This window comes from Frankliniella occidentalis, unplaced genomic scaffold (genome assembly GCF_000697945.3).
Source record: "Frankliniella occidentalis isolate FOCC.00 unplaced genomic scaffold, Focc_3.1 Scaffold16, whole genome shotgun sequence".
Lineage (NCBI taxonomy): Eukaryota > Metazoa > Arthropoda > Insecta > Thysanoptera > Thripidae > Frankliniella > Frankliniella occidentalis.
The window spans coordinates 191,390-208,541 of NW_026267146.1; the positions used below are offsets into that span (position 1 = coordinate 191,390).

The following is a 17,152-nucleotide window of genomic DNA, read 5'->3' on the forward strand; positions in this document are numbered from 1 at the left end:
CCCTGCCCCGCCGCGCCCCGCCACGCTTGGCTGACTCCGGCGAGCGAGCTGCGCGAGTGCATGGGGGTCCGTACTGGGGCGCCAAACTAGTTCGGGGACCGCGGACTCATGCAAAAGGATATACAAAAAGAAAAAAGAAAAACAGAAAAAAAACGCTTAGTCAAAAGTTTGATACGCTTTCTGACTTTTGCACTCTGTGAGACTCTTGACGTTTATTCGGAAAGTACAATATTTGAATAAGCCCTTCCTTCAACTACATTTGGGGAAAGGGTTGACTCAAATGGCGGAGGCATAAAGAAAACAAACACAATGCAAACGGACGTTTTTTTCCTCCTCCCTCCAGGCGGCCCTTCATAATGGCGGGAGAGAGGCTGCTGACGTCCGCGAGGGCGCGGGCTATCGGTGAGCCGGGGGGCCGCCTGCCTACACTGCGAGGCACAACTGTGTCAACAGATGCGGAGCACAGAGGCGCGCGTTGTCCTTTCGGCGCGGCGCTCCCCGGGCCCCCCGGGCCCCACCTGGTGTCTCGCCAGTCTCTGTCTCTCTCTCAGACGCCACGACTTGACGCGGCGTGACGCTCGAACACGGCCCCCGGACGCCACCGCCCGCAGATAAGGGGAGGCGTCTTACCCGTCTGGCAGGGACATCATTGGTGCCGGCATGCACGAGCTGCGTGCACCGTAAAAGATGTAAACATGTTGTGGCGGACGCACTTTAGAGGAAAAGACGAGGGTAAAACACTAAACAGACACACGTCAATGTTTTGTATTGTAGCAGCCGATAACAGCCAAGTCGAGATAGTAAAACGCTAGATTTCCCTGTTGTGATTGTTAACTCTGCTCCACATCGTCGTCCGAGGATCCAGGGCGGGGCGACGTTGGGGCCTTAACCAGCTCAATGCCGTCGTCAACGTCGGGCACCGCGTCGACGTCGGGCGCCGCGTTGATATCGGGGGCGACCTGCTCTGCATCGTTGGAGGTGGGGCTCTGGCCGCCGGGTTCAACCTCCATCATGGAGGTGCCCCCGTCGCGAGACCCGAGCCTCTCCAGGAAGCCGTCGACGACGTCGATGGCGTCCTTCTCCGCGGTGGAGGACGCCCGCCGCCACAGCTCTTCGATGTCGGCCTCGTCCTGCGAAGCCTCGGAGTCACCGCCATCCTCGCCGCCGAGGCGTTCGCCGACGGCGTCCTGCTCGCCGGGCGGCGCGGGCGGTCCCGCCGCCATGAGCTCCTCCTCCGAGGGGATGGCCGGGATGGCCCTCATGTCGGCGCACAGGAAGCCGGGACCCGCCGGCGCCACCGAGTCCAGCGACGCGCTGCGGCGCTGCAGCGGGTTCGGGTGGCGCACCACCACGGCGCCGTCCTCCACGGCGGCCAGCTGCTCCCGCACCGCCTCGCGCCGCACCGCCAGCGACCGCGCCGTGCTGCTGCCCACGCCGGACTCCTCGCGGACCGCGGGCGGCCTCCCGCCCAGGAACATCGGGTACCTGCACATCAAGCGCATCGGTGTGGGTGGAGAGGCAATCGCAACAGTGGTTACAGTGGTTTACAGAGGAAAAACACAAGTGAAACAGTCTATGAAAATTTTGTGTAGTAGACGTGCTGTAATGCAACCGAATTTTGGAATTACCACTTTCTTATTTGAAATTTTTACTAATAAGTACGAAAGAAATTTTTGTGAGAAATGAAAGTCATACTACTATAAACGAGTTTGAAGTGCTGACACGACGCGGCGAGACTTACTTGAGCGCAGTGACGCAGGCGGGGGGCCAGGGCCCTGGGGGCGGCGGCACCGGCTCGGGCGCGCAGCCCGCGTGGTAGGCGGACGGCCCCGGCGCGGTGGGCGCGTCGCGAGCCGACCCCGGCCGCACCAGCGGCGGCAGGGGGCCCTTCTGCCGGAGGCGCATGGCCTCGGCGAGGAGCGCGTCGCGCCGCGCCGTCAGGGTCCTGAGCAGCGACTGCAGCGCGGAGATGTCCTCGTCGAACGGCCCCTCCTCCGCGTCCACCACCTCCAGGCTCCTGTCCTGGCGCGCGACGGCGGCGCGCAGCCTGTTGCGCTCGCCGAGCAGCACGAGCAGCAGGTTCTGCCGCTCCGTGTTCTGCTCGATGGCGCGCTTGAACTCGTCGAACTTGGCGCGCACGTCGGCGCGGATCGTGTCGATGAGGCCGAGGAACTCGTTGCGGATCTCGTCCGCGGAGCTGCGCAGGTCCCAGATGAAGCGCTTGAGCAGCGCCTGCTCCAGCTCCGTCATGTCGACGACGCAGCCGAACTTGCGGTACTGGGCCTCCTCGATCTGCTCCCGCAGCGACTTGAGGCGGTCCCGCATGAAGCGCACGTCCACCACCATGCGGTGCAGGTGAGTGCGGTTCTTCCTGCGGTGGAGAAAAAAACGAATATTAGTAACGTTCGAAGCCGCAAAGCGTTTGATGATCAAATGTTTCTTTTCATTTCTTCCGAACTTGTGTTTGGCGCGTTGTGCCTTCGCCTCGTCGTCCAGTTGCTGCTTCCGTCGGTCCAGGTCGGCGAGCACGGCCGTGTTGAACACCAGGGTGTTCTTGAGCAGCTCGAAGTGGGGCATCTTGGCGTTGGGCTTGGTCTGGGCGCCGGCCTTGGAGTGCTGCAGCTGACTGAGCTTGAGCACGACGAGGGTCTCCACCTCGTTGAGCTTCTGCTGTTTCTCACGCCGAAACTCCTCGAGGGCCGTTTGATTCTTTTGACGGTCCTCGTCGGCCTTTATCAGACGCTTGGCGGCCGTCTCCTGCTCCCGGCGCAGGTGTTCCACGTCCTTCTGCAGGTCTACAACGTCTTTCTCCGTCTCGTGCCTGTGCAGAACCGAGATCATCGAGTGTGTTATCCCACTTTGTGGTGATTGTTGCGCTAGGGACCGCACACACCTTTTTGTACGATAAACAATATCGACAGACAGGCAATTGACAAATCTTTTATTGTGACTCTTTTGACAAGTACCGTGTGTCAGGGCCACGACCCAACCGTGTTGCGGGTTTGCTGAGGTTTGCATTCCCTGGGGCTATGGCACCTTAGGGATCCTCCAGAAAGTACGTCAGACAATCGCTGTTGCAAAACTGCCCAGTTCCTCCTGGTTCCGCCGATGTAAGCTTTCGTAGCCCCTGACAGATAGGCAAATTTTGCCTGCAGCGCATGCGTGTACTGCGGGGTGGCCTATCCCGAGTGTCGCAGGCGTCAAGCTTCCATAATTTGAGGAATTTCAGAAAAGCGGACTCACTTTCTTTGATGGTTCCTTGCGAGTGGGAAAATCTGCATGTCGTCGTGTCGTGGCCGTGGCCTAGGTCGTGGCCCTGACACTCGGTTACATAGACCCAGTGACAACTCATTCATTAATTAGTGACAACTGTCGACTGTTCGATGAAAATTCATAATAAAAGTCACTCTACATAACATTTCTGAACCGATCAGAGGTGGAAACTCGTCGGATGATGGCAAATACTTTTACAGTGTCGTACACTACCTCTGAGCGCGCAGTCGGAGTGTGAGGTCGAACATCTCTTGGGAGCACCCGGGAGGGCACGCCGTGTCGTCGTAGCGCACGGGTCCCAGCTCGTTGGAGTCCAGGCTTGCGCCTTCGTCCTCGTCGTCGTCCTCGCTGGAGGACGAGGACGACGACGTCTCGTCGCTGGAATCAGCTGCACACAAATGATTATCGTTTCAGAGGTCCTCAAACTAATGGTATGTATATTCACTAAATAATTTTTATTTTACCGTCAGACGCTTTCGGCGGCTTGTACTTCTTCTTGAATATCTTCTTGAGGTAGTCTACGAACGGGTTGTCACCCACAGCCTCGACGAAGGCAAGCTGCAGTTCCTTCTCCTTCTCTTGGCAGCGCACAATGTCGCGCGCCTTGGCGTCGAGCTTGTTCTGGATGGTGTTGATCTCGTTCTGCACCGCCCGCCAGGCCATGTCCTTGTCGGTCACCCGGGCCGTGAGCGACTCCTCCCGCTCCTCACAGGCCTTGATGATGACGAGCTCCTGGTGCAGCACGAGCAGGTGGTGGCGCAGCAGGGTGGCGTCGCGCTGCACCTCGAGGCGGCGGGCCGCGAGCGCGCCCACGGCCGCGTCCACCGCGTCCACGTCGCGGTCCATCTGGTCGACGAGGCAGCGCTGCTCCCACACCATCCTGACGAGGCGCTGGGCGCGCATCTCGTCCTCCCAGGCGGTGTTGACGGCGTCGTCCTGCCCCAGTGCGCGCAGCGTGTTCATGTCCATCTCCGAGTCCACGCGCTGCAGCTCGGAAGCGCTGCTGCCGGCAGCAGTGGCGCCCCCCGTCAGCGCCTCCACCAGCTTGGGCAGGGACTCGTGCTCGCCGATCTAAGACAACCGGATCGTCAGCTTGGATTCCCTACCTTCCTCCACGCCGTCTTCCACCCTCAACCACCTCTAGCACGGCGTCCCTCGGCCCGCGCAGCACCTCCAGCTCCGCGTCCACTGCGTGCGGAACGATCTCCATGATCGACTTGAAGCCCCTGCCCTGGCGGCGGGATGGTGCGGCGCGGTCCATCTCCGCCTCGATCTCCTCCTCCGAGATCTGTGAGGTGAGGAGAGGTCAATGGTGTGACATTTTTACTGGCAGGTCAAGCAAGCAACGCCAGAATGTCGGCGGGCTGCTGTTTCAGCACTCGTACTCAGGGGTCAACACAACAGTAGTGCGCCTTTAGGGGGCATCCAGAATGCACTCTCAGGTTCATTTGGTAAGCCAGCGAGACCTAGGGTAGGCCACCGCGCAGTACACGCATGCACTGCAGGCAAGATGTTGCCTATCCACCCTACCAAGCGCTATGATAACTCATAGGGGCTGAACCTGGCTGGTTTGTGACGGGCCACCTTGTATTTAATTACTTCTAAGGTTTCTATTTCTTTTACGGATGCCCTTTCAGAGATTAGAACATGTCCTGGCCCTGGCGTACGTACCTCGTATTGGCGTTCCGGGTACTCGGCTATGAGGTCCAGCTGCGGCGGCTCCGGGGCGTCGACGCGGAGGTGAGGTGGCAGCTCCCGGTGGATCCTGGCGAGCTGCGCCGCCTGGGCGGTCATGCGCTCGCGGAGGTCGGCCTTGCGCTGCCGGAGAGCCACCACCTCCGCGTTGAACGAGCCCACCAGGTCGTCCAGCTGCTTGCGCACCTGCAGCAGCTGCTGGTACTTGATGACGGTGGTGACGACCTGGTGCGCGGGCACCTTGTAGTCCTCGTCGGACTTGAGCTTGTAGTCGCCGATGGTCTGCTCGGCCTCGCGGATCAGCTCCTCGTCGCGGGGGTCCGTTCTGTCCATGTTGGGCTGCTTGCGCATAAACTGGGCCCACTGGAAGGGCCGAGGGGGATTTGTAAGTTTCTTCGAGACGCTTTAACGCCGCTTTGCTCAGCCGGCACCTCCGCTTACCTCCACCTGCCTGCGCTCCCTCTTGTACTTGCGCGAGTGGTACTTGTCCAGCAGGCGGCGCAGCCGCGCGTTGAACTTGTGCTCGAAGGCGGAGAGTCCCCTCAGGAAGGACTCGACGGGCACGGGAGCCAGGACGATCTCCTCCTCCGACTCCTGAAGGGTCATCTCCCGCTCCACCGTCCTGCGAGAGAGAGAGAAAGATCGTGTGTTGTCGGTGTGGTGGGATACAATCGCCAGTACAGAATACAACCGTTGTTTTTTCACAGTTCAGAATGCCCGTCACGCAGATGAGGCACTCATTCCAAAGTTAGTTGTCCGATATAAGCTTTCTGTGTGTCGACTGGAACGTCCGGATGGGAATCAAAGGAGCGGACAGAGGAAGGAAGGGGAGAAAGAGGATGCTGCTGCGTCTGCACATGATATGATAGCTGGGCGCATACCGACGCATGGTGGTGCCACTCCGCGCCCGCGCCTGCCCTTGGTCCTGCTCTGTCCTCCTGGTCAGTAAGCCACCTCCCGTCACACGCACCGGACCACCGCGCGCCTCGCGACTCGGCCCCGCACAAGGGTGACTCCTTCTAGAAGCTTATTGTCATCATACTTGGACGCACAACGGTCCGATCCTTCAAAAGCAGCCCCCCGTCACCTTGGTAAGTAATGCAACGTTGTGAAGTCCGTCCATGCGACAAGAGAATTTGATTGTCGTGCGTGCCAATGCTCTTCTTGCAGTCAGCAAGCAAGAACATTTGCGCTCCGACAGGTAAATGTTCTAGCTACAAGATAGGGGTTAATTCGTGTGAGCTTTGGTCAAGTACCCTTGCGGTGCAGACAGGTCATATTACTAGAAGTATGGCAGTCACTTGAGTTGCACTTGGTGAATCGATACCGAGCACGCCACTGCTTTGCGACAGAATTCCCAGTGCGAAATGAAATAACTGTCGATGTCGAAACGATGTCGATATGATATCGCAAGTCGAAATTGTGGACAGGTTTGAGTCGTCAACGATGACTTTAAACTGTGTCTCATTTCGACTTACGACATCAACGACATCGTTTCGATATCTACAAAAAATGCATTTCGCACTGAGTTTCATGCACTATACTCACGTGGCTCAAAGATCGCGGCATGCATACCAGTATGAACTAAACGGCCTCCAAAAGGTTTGCAGGGAATGACCAGTGCAGCTTAGTCACGGTTTGTCAGGGAATGACCAGTGCGGCTTAGTCGGTGATGTGCTTGTGACTTCAGCTCCCCGCCCCCTTCCCATCCGGTTTTCTTTTACGTTTTTTTCATAAACTAACTATTTCGTGCGCATGACACACACCTTTTCCCTATGTGAGAAACGTATTCGTGCAGTGTGGCATGCATGTGGAACACGATTATTGAAGATTGTGCAGTGCAGGACCGAGGGGTGAACAACTCAGCTGAGCCGGGGACAGATGAATATATTACAAAGTAATATTGGGAATGCGAGTAATACAAAAATTACGAGTATTACAGATAATATCAAAGTATTACAAGTATTATAAGGTAATACAAGGTATTACGATGAATTACAAGATATATTACAAAGGTATTACGAAGTATTACAAGGTATTACAAGGTATTACAGGTATTACGAGTAATACAAGTAATACAAGTAATACTTGGTAATACAAATAATACAAAGTATTACAACGTAATACAAGGTAATATTGCGTAATATTGCGCAAGTAATATATGGTAATACAAGGTAATACAAAATAATACAAGGTAATACAAAATAATACAAGGTAATACAAAATAATACAAGGTAATACATGGTAATACATGGTAATACATGGTAATACAAGGTAATACACGGAATACAAGTAATACCAGGTACTACAAAGTAATACAGGACCCCGGGACAGAGGAATACACGAGATGTTCACCCCTCGTGCAGGACAATAATGATCCGGTGGTTGTAAATACAGATGCTCTGATTAGTTACTGTACCTCTGAGACGCCATTCGAACGAGTTTTGCCTTTTCTGTGATGCCGCCGAAACAAGAACACATTTGTTTGGTTGAGTTATGATTTTTCCGCATAGCAATCCCTTTTGTACCGGCCGAACCTATCGGCAGGCACAAAGGGTCTTGTTTTCCTCATTTAATACCTCATCTACCTGCCTCTCTGCAGCGCCTCTTCCTGTTTGAGCTGGACCAGCGCACATGCCGCGGCAAATTCCCCCTTCAGCTTCCTCTGGCGTACCGTCTCCACGTAAGTGTCCGGTTTCCTGGAAAAAACATGGAAATAGTTAGTTAGTTCTCGCAGAACAAAACGGGCATGGGGTCGTACACAGGAGAGGTGTTCGACACCCGCACCAGCAATAGGATGGCCAGAGATAATCGCGGTAAAAACAATGTCTGCCTTTTGAAGGAGAAGTGTTTTCTTCACATTTTGGGAGTTTCTCAACGTTTTCAGACATTGTTTTTACCGTTAAGAAGGGGGTCAGAAGATCAGGCACGGTTTAAGGACCTGAAAGGTCAGAGTGACCATCTGACCAAGGTGCTTTGTACTAGCAGGTCTCGCAGTCAGCCCGTCTAGCCCCCAGCTTGGACGGACCACTACCATGGAAATACTAGGTGAGTAGAGATGGGCGAACAGGCCAGTTCGAATTTGAACGAACTCGAACAAATTTGGTCCAAAAATATTCGAACGAACACGAACACGAACAAGCATTTTTTTCTTCGAACGAACCGAACCGAACAATGTAATGTTCAAATTCGATCCGAACACGAACTATTATTACCAATTTTTCTTGCTTACGCGTTATAAAAGCTATCCATTCTGGTTTCCAATAGCTTCATTAACGTGTGAACTTGTAGTTATTTATTAAACTGCCACTGCCCCCTCAATTATACCCATTTTTTCGGTTAATTTCTGAAACATATTTCAATTTTGTTCGCCTACGAACTTCTGTTCGAGAAGTGTCCGAACATTTCGAATCCGAACACCTCATGTTCGTGTTCGAGCGATCACGAACAGCTCGATGTTCGTTCGAGTTCGATCGAATGCGAACATGTTCGCCCATCTCTATAGGTGAGTGGAGTAAAAACATTCTCAGCCCCACAGCAGTTTATTCTTTCTTTTCATTCCTCTCTTAATGGAGTATTTGTTAAAAAAATTCTTTCTCGTATAAAAACCCCGAGGCGGCCCTGGTGTTATTGTGCGGTGTGAAGTGAAAAAGACAAAAATAAGTTTGTCGCGGAAGTGTAATCACTGCGCTTTTCGTTCCCAGAACTCTTGCCGACGGCCGCCCTGGAGGAGAGGGTGGCCACACTCCTGAAGAAGTGCGGGCCCTGCATTGGTTGGGCTCCTCCTCGCCGTCGGCCCTCGCTCCAGCAGGCGACGGGCTCTCTGCTGGAGTGCCGCGTCCAGCCGGGCGCGCGCGTAGACCTGGAGGTGACGGTGTCGGCCGTGCCGCCCTCCGAGCAGCCGGAGTTCGTGTACTGGATCAACGAGGAGTGCCGCCAGCGCCGAGGAGCGGACCCGAGCGCCCTGTGCGAGCTCGGCCCGTGCGTGTACTTCAGAGAGCAATTTGCTCTTTTGGAGGAGGCACCCCCTCCTCCACCCTTGACGGTGGGGAGCCCGGTCTTCATCGCCAATCTCAGCGATCGACAAGAGTTCATCAGGACGGCCAGGGTGCTGCTGAGCCGGGTGAGCCGCCTCCCGCCGGAGACGCCCCCCTCGGGCTGCACGCCGCAGTGGCGGGCGGCGCCGCAATGCACCTGCCCCGGAGCGCCGACGCCTTGCCATGCGTCCTGGCTGTCCTTCAGGCTTTTCTACTTGAACTCCTTCCAGTAAGTTCACTCATCCAAACGAGGGCCCGCTCTGTGCTATACAGAGAGTGAGGAGGACGAGGGGACTTTGCCCTCCGGTAGAGACAGTCTTTAAGGGACTGTCTAAAAAATACCTTACGATATCCAACAGGCTCGATTTTAGGGGGGAGGGGGAGGGGCGATGCACACAATAAATCGCCCCTTCCGTCGGCTGGACTTAAAACCACTTCTTATCTAACGATATCTTACGATATCTATCGCTGAGAGAATATCAATGGAATTGATCGGTTACACTGGTAAAACAAGTGTTTAATTTTGCACGTCCAATGACGTTTAAGTTCAAGTGTGCATTTTCTCGACACTTCCGAAACGTATGGCATCTGCACACCGTATGGTTCCCTATTGACAGCATAGAACTGTGTGTGTCCAAGTGTGCAGAATTTAAACGTTTACAAAACGTCTAAAATTTGCACACCATTCAAGTGTGCAACTTGAGTTAAACACCATGTAATGTGCTAAATCACAACTTGCACACGTTTGAAATATTGCACACTTGTTTTACCAGTGTATAGTTTTCTGGAGATGTAAGATATTGTTTAGTGGCGTAATACCGCGTATCACTTCAATAATAACCTTTTAACAATTCCATAGGTTTTTCAACGCCAAATAACATTTACCTATGACTGCGATGCTGACACCCGAGACGTGAAAAAGGCAGAATTGAAGATCTTCCATAGCTTAAATATAACTGCCCTTTCTCGCTCTCATATAAAAATAAATAAGTTAAAATTGAGGAGAAAACTTTGCTTATGCTTTTTGCTTCCACGTTTACCGTTTCCCTCCGCAATATGTAGTGCTTCTTAATGCAAAACAAGTTAACATAATCTTTAGAATAGTAATATCCTTCAAATGCAATAATTTTTTAGAGTACAAGCGGCAAAGTTATGAAATAGACTTCAGCTGGATAACTATTTTGACCAATCAATATTTGTCTTCAAAACAGGAATTGAGGCAATAAATCTGCGACCGTAACCGTAAACCGTTATCATGTTTCTCTGTGCCTGTTGTATTGTGCTAGCTTAAGATACCAACTCTGTACATAGGTAAAAAATTACCTGCTCGAGCAGGTCTACATTTGTAGCGGGACTCTGTACTCCTTTTAATGTTTACAATAAACTCCTCAATCAATCAATCAATCAATCAATCAATCAATCAATCAATCAATCAATCAATCAATCAATCAATCAATCAATCAATCAATCAATCAATCAATCACCGAAAAAGTCGTTCTCTCTCACTCGTAGTAGTGAAATGAGATCAAACATATTCAATATTAACACACTGAGACTCAGCCGCTGTGCGCACCTGACTGCGTAGACCCTGATGCCGTGGCCGGCCACCGCGTCCGTGTAGAAGTCGGCCAGCTTCCTGTACTGGAGGCTGGCCTTCTCCAGCGGGAAGGCCAGCTTGCGCCGCAGCAGGTCCGCCTCCTCCTCCAGGGCCAGCTTGGTGCTCGGCGTGATGCGGGGGTCCAGCTCCAGCTCGGACTGCGGGATGCGCTGTGAGGCGGGAAGCTGGCGGTTCCTTAGGAAGAGCGGCAAAGTCAGGTGGTTAACCACGATATAATTTTGATGTGGCTTAGGCTGAAATATGGCGTTTGTGAACGCATGCGACGACGTGTTGGGTGGTTTCTACACCGAGTCCTTACCACCTGACGATGTTGTTGTACGTGTCCGCGAGCCCCCACAGGGCCTGCTCCGCGCGCTGCAGGTTCTCGGCGGCCACCTTCATCTTGCGGTCCTGCTCCGCCTTGGCGCACTGGTCCTCCAGGGTGGGCACGTCCGCGCCGTACAGCTCCTCGGCGGCGGCGGGCTGCAGCACAACGGTTGCCGTCACTGATGTGCCTTCCCATTGGCTGCCTTGCCGGGTGCGCGTATACTGACCGCCGAGATGGCCGCGGGGGAGGCCAGCGAGGCCGGGGGATCGCCGCCCTCCGGGTGGACGGCGTACATGAACAGGTTGCCGTCCTGGCCCGCAGAGTACAGGGTGCGCGAGTCCGCGGACAGCGCCAGCCCCACCACGGGGCCCTTGTGCATCCCGAGGCTCCAGTAGTCGGAGAGGTCGCCGGGGTCGTCCTTGACGCGCACGCAGCGCACCGCGCCGTCGCCCATGCCCAGGAACAGGTACTTGTTGTTCGTGCTGCGGGGCAGATTTTGGGGGCATAACCGGGCCGCGGAGAGGTACAGCAGCGGGGGAGTCGTTACGGTACGAGGACACCCACTAGTAGAGGAAGGTCGACACCTCCAGGTCGTCGTTGCCCGGCACCGCCACGCACTCGACGGGGTCCTCGTGCCCGAAGCGGTACTTGTACACGTAGCCGGCGTCGAAGCCCGCCACGGCCATCCAGACGGCGTCCTCGTCGTCCTCTGCGTAGCGCACCCACCGCACCGCGCCGAGTTCGCCGGGCACGAACAGGGCGTCGACGTCCTCCTCGGGCTCCGAGTCGGCTGCGGCAAGCGATTGCGATCAGGACGCTCAGCCGGCTCAGCGCCTGGCGGCCCGGGGGTAGGCCGTCCCGCCGCACTCGCATGCCGCGCGGGCCTGCCTAAGGAGGCGACACACGGCGCTACCCCATCCAGGACGACCCGGCCGGCCGGCGCGCGGCGCGGAGTATCGCCCCAGAGAATGGTCCTTTTGGGCGCTCACCCAGGAAGGCCTCCTCGTCGATGTCCAGGCCCGGGTTGTCAAGCCGCACTTTCTCCAGCTGGCGTCTTTTCGCGGCCACTCTCTTGTCCTTTCTTCGCTGCACCTTCTTGAGGTACGCCTCCCTAAGGATGTGATCACAGGGCTGTCAAATACGCTTCCATTTTTTAGAAAGGATCTTAATTTGAAGTGCGAACACGTTTACCTGCGCATTCGTGACTTGACGCTCTTGTACGTCAGCGTCCTGACGCTGGCCTCGTCCTCCTTGTAGCGATAGGACACGCCGCTGTTGTGCGTCGGAGTCTCGCTGACCTGGACCTCGGATACCTGGCCGTGGGCGAGCCCAGCCAGCAGCGTGGAGTTCTGTACGAGGTGGATACAATGGAGACGTCAGTGGACGCTCGTTTTGGTGGGTGAACGAGTCAGCGACGTCCTCACCTGCCCCGGTTTGAACGTGAGGTACGAGACCACGTCCTCCACCAGGACGTAGCCGATGGGTACGAGGCCGGCGAACTGCCCCTTGGCCTCGACGTGGAATAGAAACACATTCAGGTCCGCGCCACCCGACGCGAGCACCTTCCCACTATCGGACAGGGCGAGGGCCGTGGCCGCCTGGGCGTGGGCCTTGGCGACCTGCAGCAGCGTCACGTGGTCCGCCGTGCCGAGCGCGGTGCCGCCGTGCTGCTTGAACTGCTGCTCCGCCGCCGCCAGGTTGACGGCCACGACGCGGAGCACGCCGTCGGCGCACGCCAGCACCAGGACCGATCCGCACGCCGCCACCGAGGCCGGCAGCCAGAGTAGCGCGCTGCCCGCCGCGGGGAAGGCCCTGGCCACGACCAGCCCGAGGCTCCCGGGGCTGTACAAGTGCAGGCGGCCCTCCTTGCCCAGGGTGGCGACGCCGGGCGCGAGCGGCGCCGCGGACACGCCCACCACCCCGCTCGAGTGCGACGTGAAGAGGCGCCTCGGCGCGGGCGCGTCCGCAGACAACGACAGGTCCAGCTGCCAGAGTCCGCCGCCACCGTCCTGGGGGCAGAGAAATCTGTTGAGTTGCTTGGCGGACGCGGGGTCTCTGACGGTTGCTCGAGAGCATGACGGCCGACGGACGCGCTGACCTGGGCGAACCACGTGCTCCCCTGGTCCCCGCCGTGCCTGCGCTGCATGCACATGAGGGCCGCGGGGCCCAGCTCGTCGGCGACCTCGAGCTCGAAGATGGGCTCCACCTCCACGAAGCGGTCGTCGTCCGGGGGGTCGGCCAGGTCGATCGTCTCAAAGTACCACACCTTGACGAAGCCGTCCATGCCTGCACGGCGACACGTATGGGTGAGCCGGCGGGAGGGGGAGGGGGGAGGAGGTTGGGAGGAGCCCACACCCCCGCGAGGCTGTCGCCCCCCGACGATTACCCGCGGGCGGACCCTGGAACACGACGCGCACGGCGGTGGGGCCGTCAGGGCGGCGGTCCCCTCCCCTCTCTCCCCTTCACCGCCCACCACTCACCCAGAGACAGCAGCTCCCCGTTGGAGTACTCGAGCTGGGCGACGGGCGCGCCGTGGCAGCCCTTGCGGCCCTTCTTGGCCACCTCGCACTTGATGAGCCCCGCCTCCCACACGAGGATGTTGCCCCACTCGCAGCCCGACACCACCTTGCCGTCGGGCATGGCCAGCACCCCGATGACGTCCGTCACCTCGGTGTTGCCGAAGCGGCCCTGCGCGCCCTCCAGCTTGAGGCCCGTGAACGTCTCCGCCATCCGCCAGAAGCGGACGTGCGCGCTGCCTGAGGGGGGAGACCACGTCGTGAGCAAAAACAGGGGGGTTCACGTCGTCGTGTCCATACACGAGCACCACCCCGTCAACGCTGACCTGCGGACGTGATGTGGCCGGGCATGTAGCTGGAGAAGGCGGCATGGAACACGTCCTGGCCGGCGGACTTGGCGCGCAGCATGATGCGCGAGGCCTTCCAGTCCCAGACGGTGAAGAAGTTGTCCGGTGACCCGGCCATGGAGCACAGCAGGTCGCCGTCCACACTGGAAAAAGTGGTGGGGGGGGGGGAATGATTACATTGACACACGTCATTGCTGAGATGTAATTCAAGATACTCACCTGTAGTTGAGGAATGTGAATGCCCGCTCAGCGCCCTGCCGCAACAGCGCCACGACCTTCAGGGTCGGCCACTCGTACACGATGATCTTTGGCCGCTTACCCCTCTCCCCTACAGCAAAGTGTGGCTGGACGGGGTTTTTCTATAGGTTCGGATCGAATACAACAGTCGGAAGTGCAAAATAAAACGTCAGTGCCAAATGAAACGTCAATGCAAAAACGTCCTTTCTACACTTTGGCCTTACCGCGATGTGCCCCAGACCGGCACCACCGGCGCTCCTCCTGAACCACATTTTTCTGTCCGAAATGCGGAAAAAGTGGATCAGGTCTCCGGAAATGAAGGCCAGCGTGTCGGGGTCGAGGACGCACAGGTTGGAGTGCAGCTGGCAGTCGTAGCCGAACGAATGTCTGCGGGGGGAGTCAAGGAAATTCTAGGGCGGAAAAAGCGTAACATTTTTTTTAGCGAGCATTCCATGACAATATCCCGGTGCAGAGGAAGGATACTGAAATTCTAGAATATTGGGGGGCACGGTGCTGTTCTCCGACAGCCGTGGCCCCGAGATTAAGTCCTTTTCGTCGTAGGCTTCTTCACCACCCACCGACTCTTCGGTACTTGACGCGGTCACTTCGCTTGCCGAGCTCATCTCATCTCCCTCGTCGTGCAGGCCGGGCGCTCCTGTACCGCCAACAGAGCCCATCCTGCCGTCCGCACTCCTCCGTCTCTCCGCAAGAACATCCTGCCGGCTCGTCTGCTGAAAGGAGGGTGTTCGGGAGACTTGCTGTCGGCTGGTCAGCTGTATGGAAGGTGCTCTGGAGACTTGCTGTCGGCTGGTCTGCTGTAACGAGGGTGCCCCGGAGACTTGCTGTCGGCTGGTCTTCTGTAAGGAGGGTGCCCGGGAGACTTGCTGCCGGCTGGTCTGCTGTAAGGAGGGTGCCCCGGAGACTTGCTGCCGGCTGGGTTGTTGGGACGGCGCCGGTGTGTGTTGTGCTGATGCTGCTGATGCTGCTCCAGGGGCTTCCCCTTCCACCGTCTGGGGATGAGCCTCTCCTTCCCCATCAGCTTCCGTCAGCGGGGTATCTAGGGACACGGGAGGACGGTTTTGTACCAATGGACACGAAAACTTGTCAGCCTTATTAACTAGGGTAAATTTGCTCAAGCGTAATATTCCGAAGGATTCCGTCGGCTTGTACCTGGATCCGACATGTTGGTACGAATTTACAAAGTTCTCTTGAAGCTCTATCACGTCAGTTTTGTTTGTTTACGTCTTGCGCACTTGTCCTGCACCGTTTAAGGGATGAACCGCGTTGTTATAGCAACGAAAAGAGCATCGACGGTTTTCATGTGCTCCACGACTCCGGCAGAAAAGAGATTGCTGTGGTCGAAAGGGGATAATAAAGCTTATTTTGTAATAGTCTACTGTGTGGCACCGAAGAAAGAAGCGATGAGCTTTCCGCCTTGAAAATGAGGCTGTGAAAGCAAAATTTTGCCGTTTAAAACCAGCGGGTGGGATATTGTTCATTTTCAAAGATGCCTCAACTGGCTAGCAGACGTGTGAGGTAGCGGCTTGCCATTTTCAAAACATTGAGAAATAGAGGTAAGAAACTTGTTTCTTTACATTTACTGTGCCACGTATAGTTTTCATTACAAATAAAGCTACAAATACTGAATCTTAGTACACTTTAATTTATGGTATTTACCTGTTTATGTTTTATCAACTGTGCTTTTGTTGTATATTTTTCAAACGGAAAGGTTATGTGCAAACTTGTAGTTGACAGTGACAGCCTAAGGAAATATTCCTAGGAAATGCATTTAGCTTTGGTTCCAAATTAATTTAATTTGATTCTGCTGGCGTTGAGCTACCAATTTCACCTACGAATTTTAATTTTTGTTCCAGAACCAATAACGGCAGTCAATATGCATGTGGGAGGGCATGGTAATGCCAATCCAAACACCACTTGGCTGAAAAGCCGTGGAATGTGGGTTTCATACATTCTTGGAATGCTTATTCTTCATCTAATCATTTTGAGTGTGCCTCTTTTGAGCGTAGCAATGGCTTGGACTGTGACAAATCTTATCCACAACTTGGTATGGTTTATGTTTTGACTGCGCTCTTTCTCCTATGATAAGAACTCTTTTATTTTTACCAGTTATCTGTGAACTAATATTTCTTGCTTTCCTTCAGAGTCACCTCATATTTTTACATTCACTGAAGGGAGCTCCATGGATTCCTCAAGATCAAGGTGATTGCCGCAGCCTGACACATTGGGAGCAAATAGACGATGGCGCTCAATTCACTAAAACACGGAAGTTCCTGTTTGCGGCTCCAATTGTGCTGTAAGTATGTTTAAGCATCCATTCTTTCATGCTATTTAAATATCCAATTTGTCACTTACTCAAGTTTTTTTTTTTTTTTTTTTTGTTACAGGTTTCTATTGACATGTTTTTACACCAAAAATGATACAAGTCATTTTGTTGTTAATTTGGTATCTCTTGTCATTGTCATTGTACCCAAGTTGCCTCAACTTCATGAAGTCCGCATATTTGGAATTAACAAGTATTGAAACTGCTTCCTAACTAGTTTTGAAACGTTTGTCTACCATGCAAAACTACAGTTACATCTAACAAAAAATATTTAAATCCATTTGCTGTGCTATGGTTGTGTCAAGTTGTACTTTAGTACATCTACTTTAAGGCTTTTTGAGGAAACGAAGTAATATAATAAGCTGTAATCAGTTAAAGAGATATAAGCCATTAAGAAATAATTACAAGGAATATGTATGTTTTAGATTGTTGATGTGCCAATATTTCTTAAATGGAAAGTGCAAACTGCCAAATTGTTCCAGTTTTCCAAACATCAAGAATGTTGAAAATTGCGTTACTGAGGAAAAGTCTGCTTTTTTATTTGTACCAATAATATTGATTGATTGATTGTTAGTTTTTGTGAAACTCATGCAATTTTTATGTAAATACTTGATTTTTAACTAGTCGCCGTCAATTTGCTTAAACGTTTTTTTATAAGCTGTAAGAAAATTGTACACCATAATTTTGATGTGCTACATCTTACTGTGTTATTTTGATTATATTCTTATAAAGTTTTTCTGTTTCATTTTGTAATCTTTTATTTATCAGGATCATGTCTTTT

The 17,152-nt window shown here is 54.3% G+C and overlaps 6 protein-coding genes across 7 annotated transcripts; 2 read left to right on the forward strand and 4 right to left on the reverse strand.

Moving 5' to 3' along the window:
- Positions 1-747: 747 nt before the first annotated feature.
- LOC113206342 (cilia- and flagella-associated protein 44) lies at positions 748-5,583 on the reverse strand. Its single transcript, XM_052264142.1, has 8 exons — positions 5,410-5,583; positions 4,945-5,331; positions 4,412-4,561; positions 3,738-4,344; positions 3,487-3,661; positions 2,459-2,821; positions 1,742-2,371; positions 748-1,485 (listed from the first exon to the last, which is right to left on the reverse strand). Exons 1-8 carry the CDS (start codon positions 5,572-5,574, stop codon positions 831-833), a joined length of 3,132 nt encoding a protein of 1,043 aa, XP_052120102.1. The 5' UTR covers positions 5,575-5,583; the 3' UTR covers positions 748-830.
- On the forward strand, positions 3,616-10,405 carry LOC113206378 (uncharacterized). Its single transcript, XM_052264099.1, has 6 exons — positions 3,616-3,704; positions 5,676-6,059; positions 7,571-7,651; positions 7,957-8,016; positions 8,673-9,234; positions 9,865-10,405. The coding sequence occupies exons 3-6, from the start codon at positions 7,603-7,605 to the stop codon at positions 9,881-9,883; spliced, it is 690 nt and encodes a 229-aa protein (XP_052120059.1). The 5' UTR covers positions 3,616-3,704; positions 5,676-6,059; positions 7,571-7,602; the 3' UTR covers positions 9,884-10,405.
- A 512-nt stretch (positions 10,406-10,917) lies between these two features.
- LOC127748856 (cilia- and flagella-associated protein 44-like) lies at positions 10,918-11,707 on the reverse strand. Its single transcript, XM_052264143.1, has 3 exons — positions 11,495-11,707; positions 11,157-11,412; positions 10,918-11,085 (listed from the first exon to the last, which is right to left on the reverse strand). The coding sequence occupies exons 1-3, from the start codon at positions 11,614-11,616 to the stop codon at positions 10,918-10,920; spliced, it is 546 nt and encodes a 181-aa protein (XP_052120103.1). The 5' UTR covers positions 11,617-11,707.
- A 643-nt stretch (positions 11,708-12,350) lies between these two features.
- On the reverse strand, positions 12,351-13,911 carry LOC127748857 (cilia- and flagella-associated protein 44-like). The gene is made up of 5 exons (XM_052264144.1): positions 13,773-13,911; positions 13,411-13,686; positions 13,029-13,216; positions 12,431-12,939; positions 12,351-12,354 (listed from the first exon to the last, which is right to left on the reverse strand). Exons 1-5 carry the CDS (start codon positions 13,909-13,911, stop codon positions 12,351-12,353), a joined length of 1,116 nt encoding a protein of 371 aa, XP_052120104.1.
- Positions 13,731-15,085, reverse strand: LOC127748848 (cilia- and flagella-associated protein 44-like). The gene is made up of 3 exons (XM_052264100.1): positions 14,514-15,085; positions 14,255-14,417; positions 13,731-14,152 (listed from the first exon to the last, which is right to left on the reverse strand). The coding sequence occupies exons 1-3, from the start codon at positions 14,705-14,707 to the stop codon at positions 14,009-14,011; spliced, it is 501 nt and encodes a 166-aa protein (XP_052120060.1). The 5' UTR covers positions 14,708-15,085; the 3' UTR covers positions 13,731-14,008.
- A 357-nt stretch (positions 15,086-15,442) lies between these two features.
- LOC113205715 (ORM1-like protein) lies at positions 15,443-17,146 on the forward strand. Of its 2 annotated transcripts, none has more exons than XM_026421434.2 (4): positions 15,443-15,604; positions 15,905-16,095; positions 16,193-16,344; positions 16,436-17,146. In XM_026421434.2, the coding sequence occupies exons 2-4, from the start codon at positions 15,925-15,927 to the stop codon at positions 16,569-16,571; spliced, it is 459 nt and encodes a 152-aa protein (XP_026277219.1). In that variant the 5' UTR covers positions 15,443-15,604; positions 15,905-15,924; the 3' UTR covers positions 16,572-17,146. The 2 variants fall into 2 exon arrangements, with proteins under 2 accessions (XP_026277219.1, XP_052120061.1); XM_052264101.1 differs by lacking the exon at positions 15,443-15,604 and adding an exon at positions 15,624-15,699.
- Positions 17,147-17,152: the final 6 nt, after the last annotated feature.

What these genes read in the sequence shown, in the direction of transcription:
- LOC127748848 (XM_052264100.1), bottom strand. Translation starts at nt 14,707, where the DNA reads ATGGGCTCTGTTGGCGGTACAGGAGCGCCCGGCCTGCACGACGAGGGA. An exon ending in CCCAATATTCTAGAATTTCA is followed by an intron (nt 14,418 to 14,513) that starts GTATCCTTCCTC and finishes CTCCCCCCGCAG; the next exon opens with ACATTCGTTCGGCTACGACT. An exon ending in CCGGTCTGGGGCACATCGCG is followed by an intron (nt 14,153 to 14,254) that starts GTAAGGCCAAAG and finishes CCGAACCTATAG; the next exon opens with AAAAACCCCGTCCAGCCACA.
- LOC113205715 (XM_026421434.2), top strand. Translation starts at nt 15,925, where the DNA reads ATGCATGTGGGAGGGCATGGTAATGCCAATCCAAACACCACTTGGCTG. An exon ending in CAAATCTTATCCACAACTTG is followed by an intron (nt 16,096 to 16,192) that starts GTATGGTTTATG and finishes GCTTTCCTTCAG; the next exon opens with AGTCACCTCATATTTTTACA. An exon ending in TTTGCGGCTCCAATTGTGCT is followed by an intron (nt 16,345 to 16,435) that starts GTAAGTATGTTT and finishes TTTTTGTTACAG; the next exon opens with GTTTCTATTGACATGTTTTT.
- LOC113206378 (XM_052264099.1), top strand. Translation starts at nt 7,603, where the DNA reads ATGCCGCGGCAAATTCCCCCTTCAGCTTCCTCTGGCGTACCGTCTCCA. An exon ending in CTCTGGCGTACCGTCTCCAC is followed by an intron (nt 7,652 to 7,956) that starts GTAAGTGTCCGG and finishes TTGTACTAGCAG; the next exon opens with GTCTCGCAGTCAGCCCGTCT. An exon ending in CACTACCATGGAAATACTAG is followed by an intron (nt 8,017 to 8,672) that starts GTGAGTAGAGAT and finishes TTTCGTTCCCAG; the next exon opens with AACTCTTGCCGACGGCCGCC.
- LOC113206342 (XM_052264142.1), bottom strand. Translation starts at nt 5,574, where the DNA reads ATGACCCTTCAGGAGTCGGAGGAGGAGATCGTCCTGGCTCCCGTGCCC. An exon ending in ACCCGGAACGCCAATACGAG is followed by an intron (nt 4,562 to 4,944) that starts GTACGTACGCCA and finishes CTCACCTCACAG; the next exon opens with ATCTCGGAGGAGGAGATCGA. An exon ending in CGAGGGACGCCGTGCTAGAG is followed by an intron (nt 4,345 to 4,411) that starts GTGGTTGAGGGT and finishes CGGTTGTCTTAG; the next exon opens with ATCGGCGAGCACGAGTCCCT.
- LOC127748856 (XM_052264143.1), bottom strand. Translation starts at nt 11,616, where the DNA reads ATGGCCGTGGCGGGCTTCGACGCCGGCTACGTGTACAAGTACCGCTTC. An exon ending in GTGTCGACCTTCCTCTACTA is followed by an intron (nt 11,413 to 11,494) that starts GTGGGTGTCCTC and finishes TCTGCCCCGCAG; the next exon opens with CACGAACAACAAGTACCTGT. An exon ending in CCCCCGCGGCCATCTCGGCG is followed by an intron (nt 11,086 to 11,156) that starts GTCAGTATACGC and finishes GTTGTGCTGCAG; the next exon opens with CCCGCCGCCGCCGAGGAGCT.
- LOC127748857 (XM_052264144.1), bottom strand. Translation starts at nt 13,911, where the DNA reads ATGGCCGGGTCACCGGACAACTTCTTCACCGTCTGGGACTGGAAGGCC. An exon ending in CGGCCACATCACGTCCGCAG is followed by an intron (nt 13,687 to 13,772) that starts GTCAGCGTTGAC and finishes CTCCCCCCTCAG; the next exon opens with GCAGCGCGCACGTCCGCTTC. An exon ending in CGGGGAGCTGCTGTCTCTGG is followed by an intron (nt 13,217 to 13,410) that starts GTGAGTGGTGGG and finishes GTCGCCGTGCAG; the next exon opens with GCATGGACGGCTTCGTCAAG.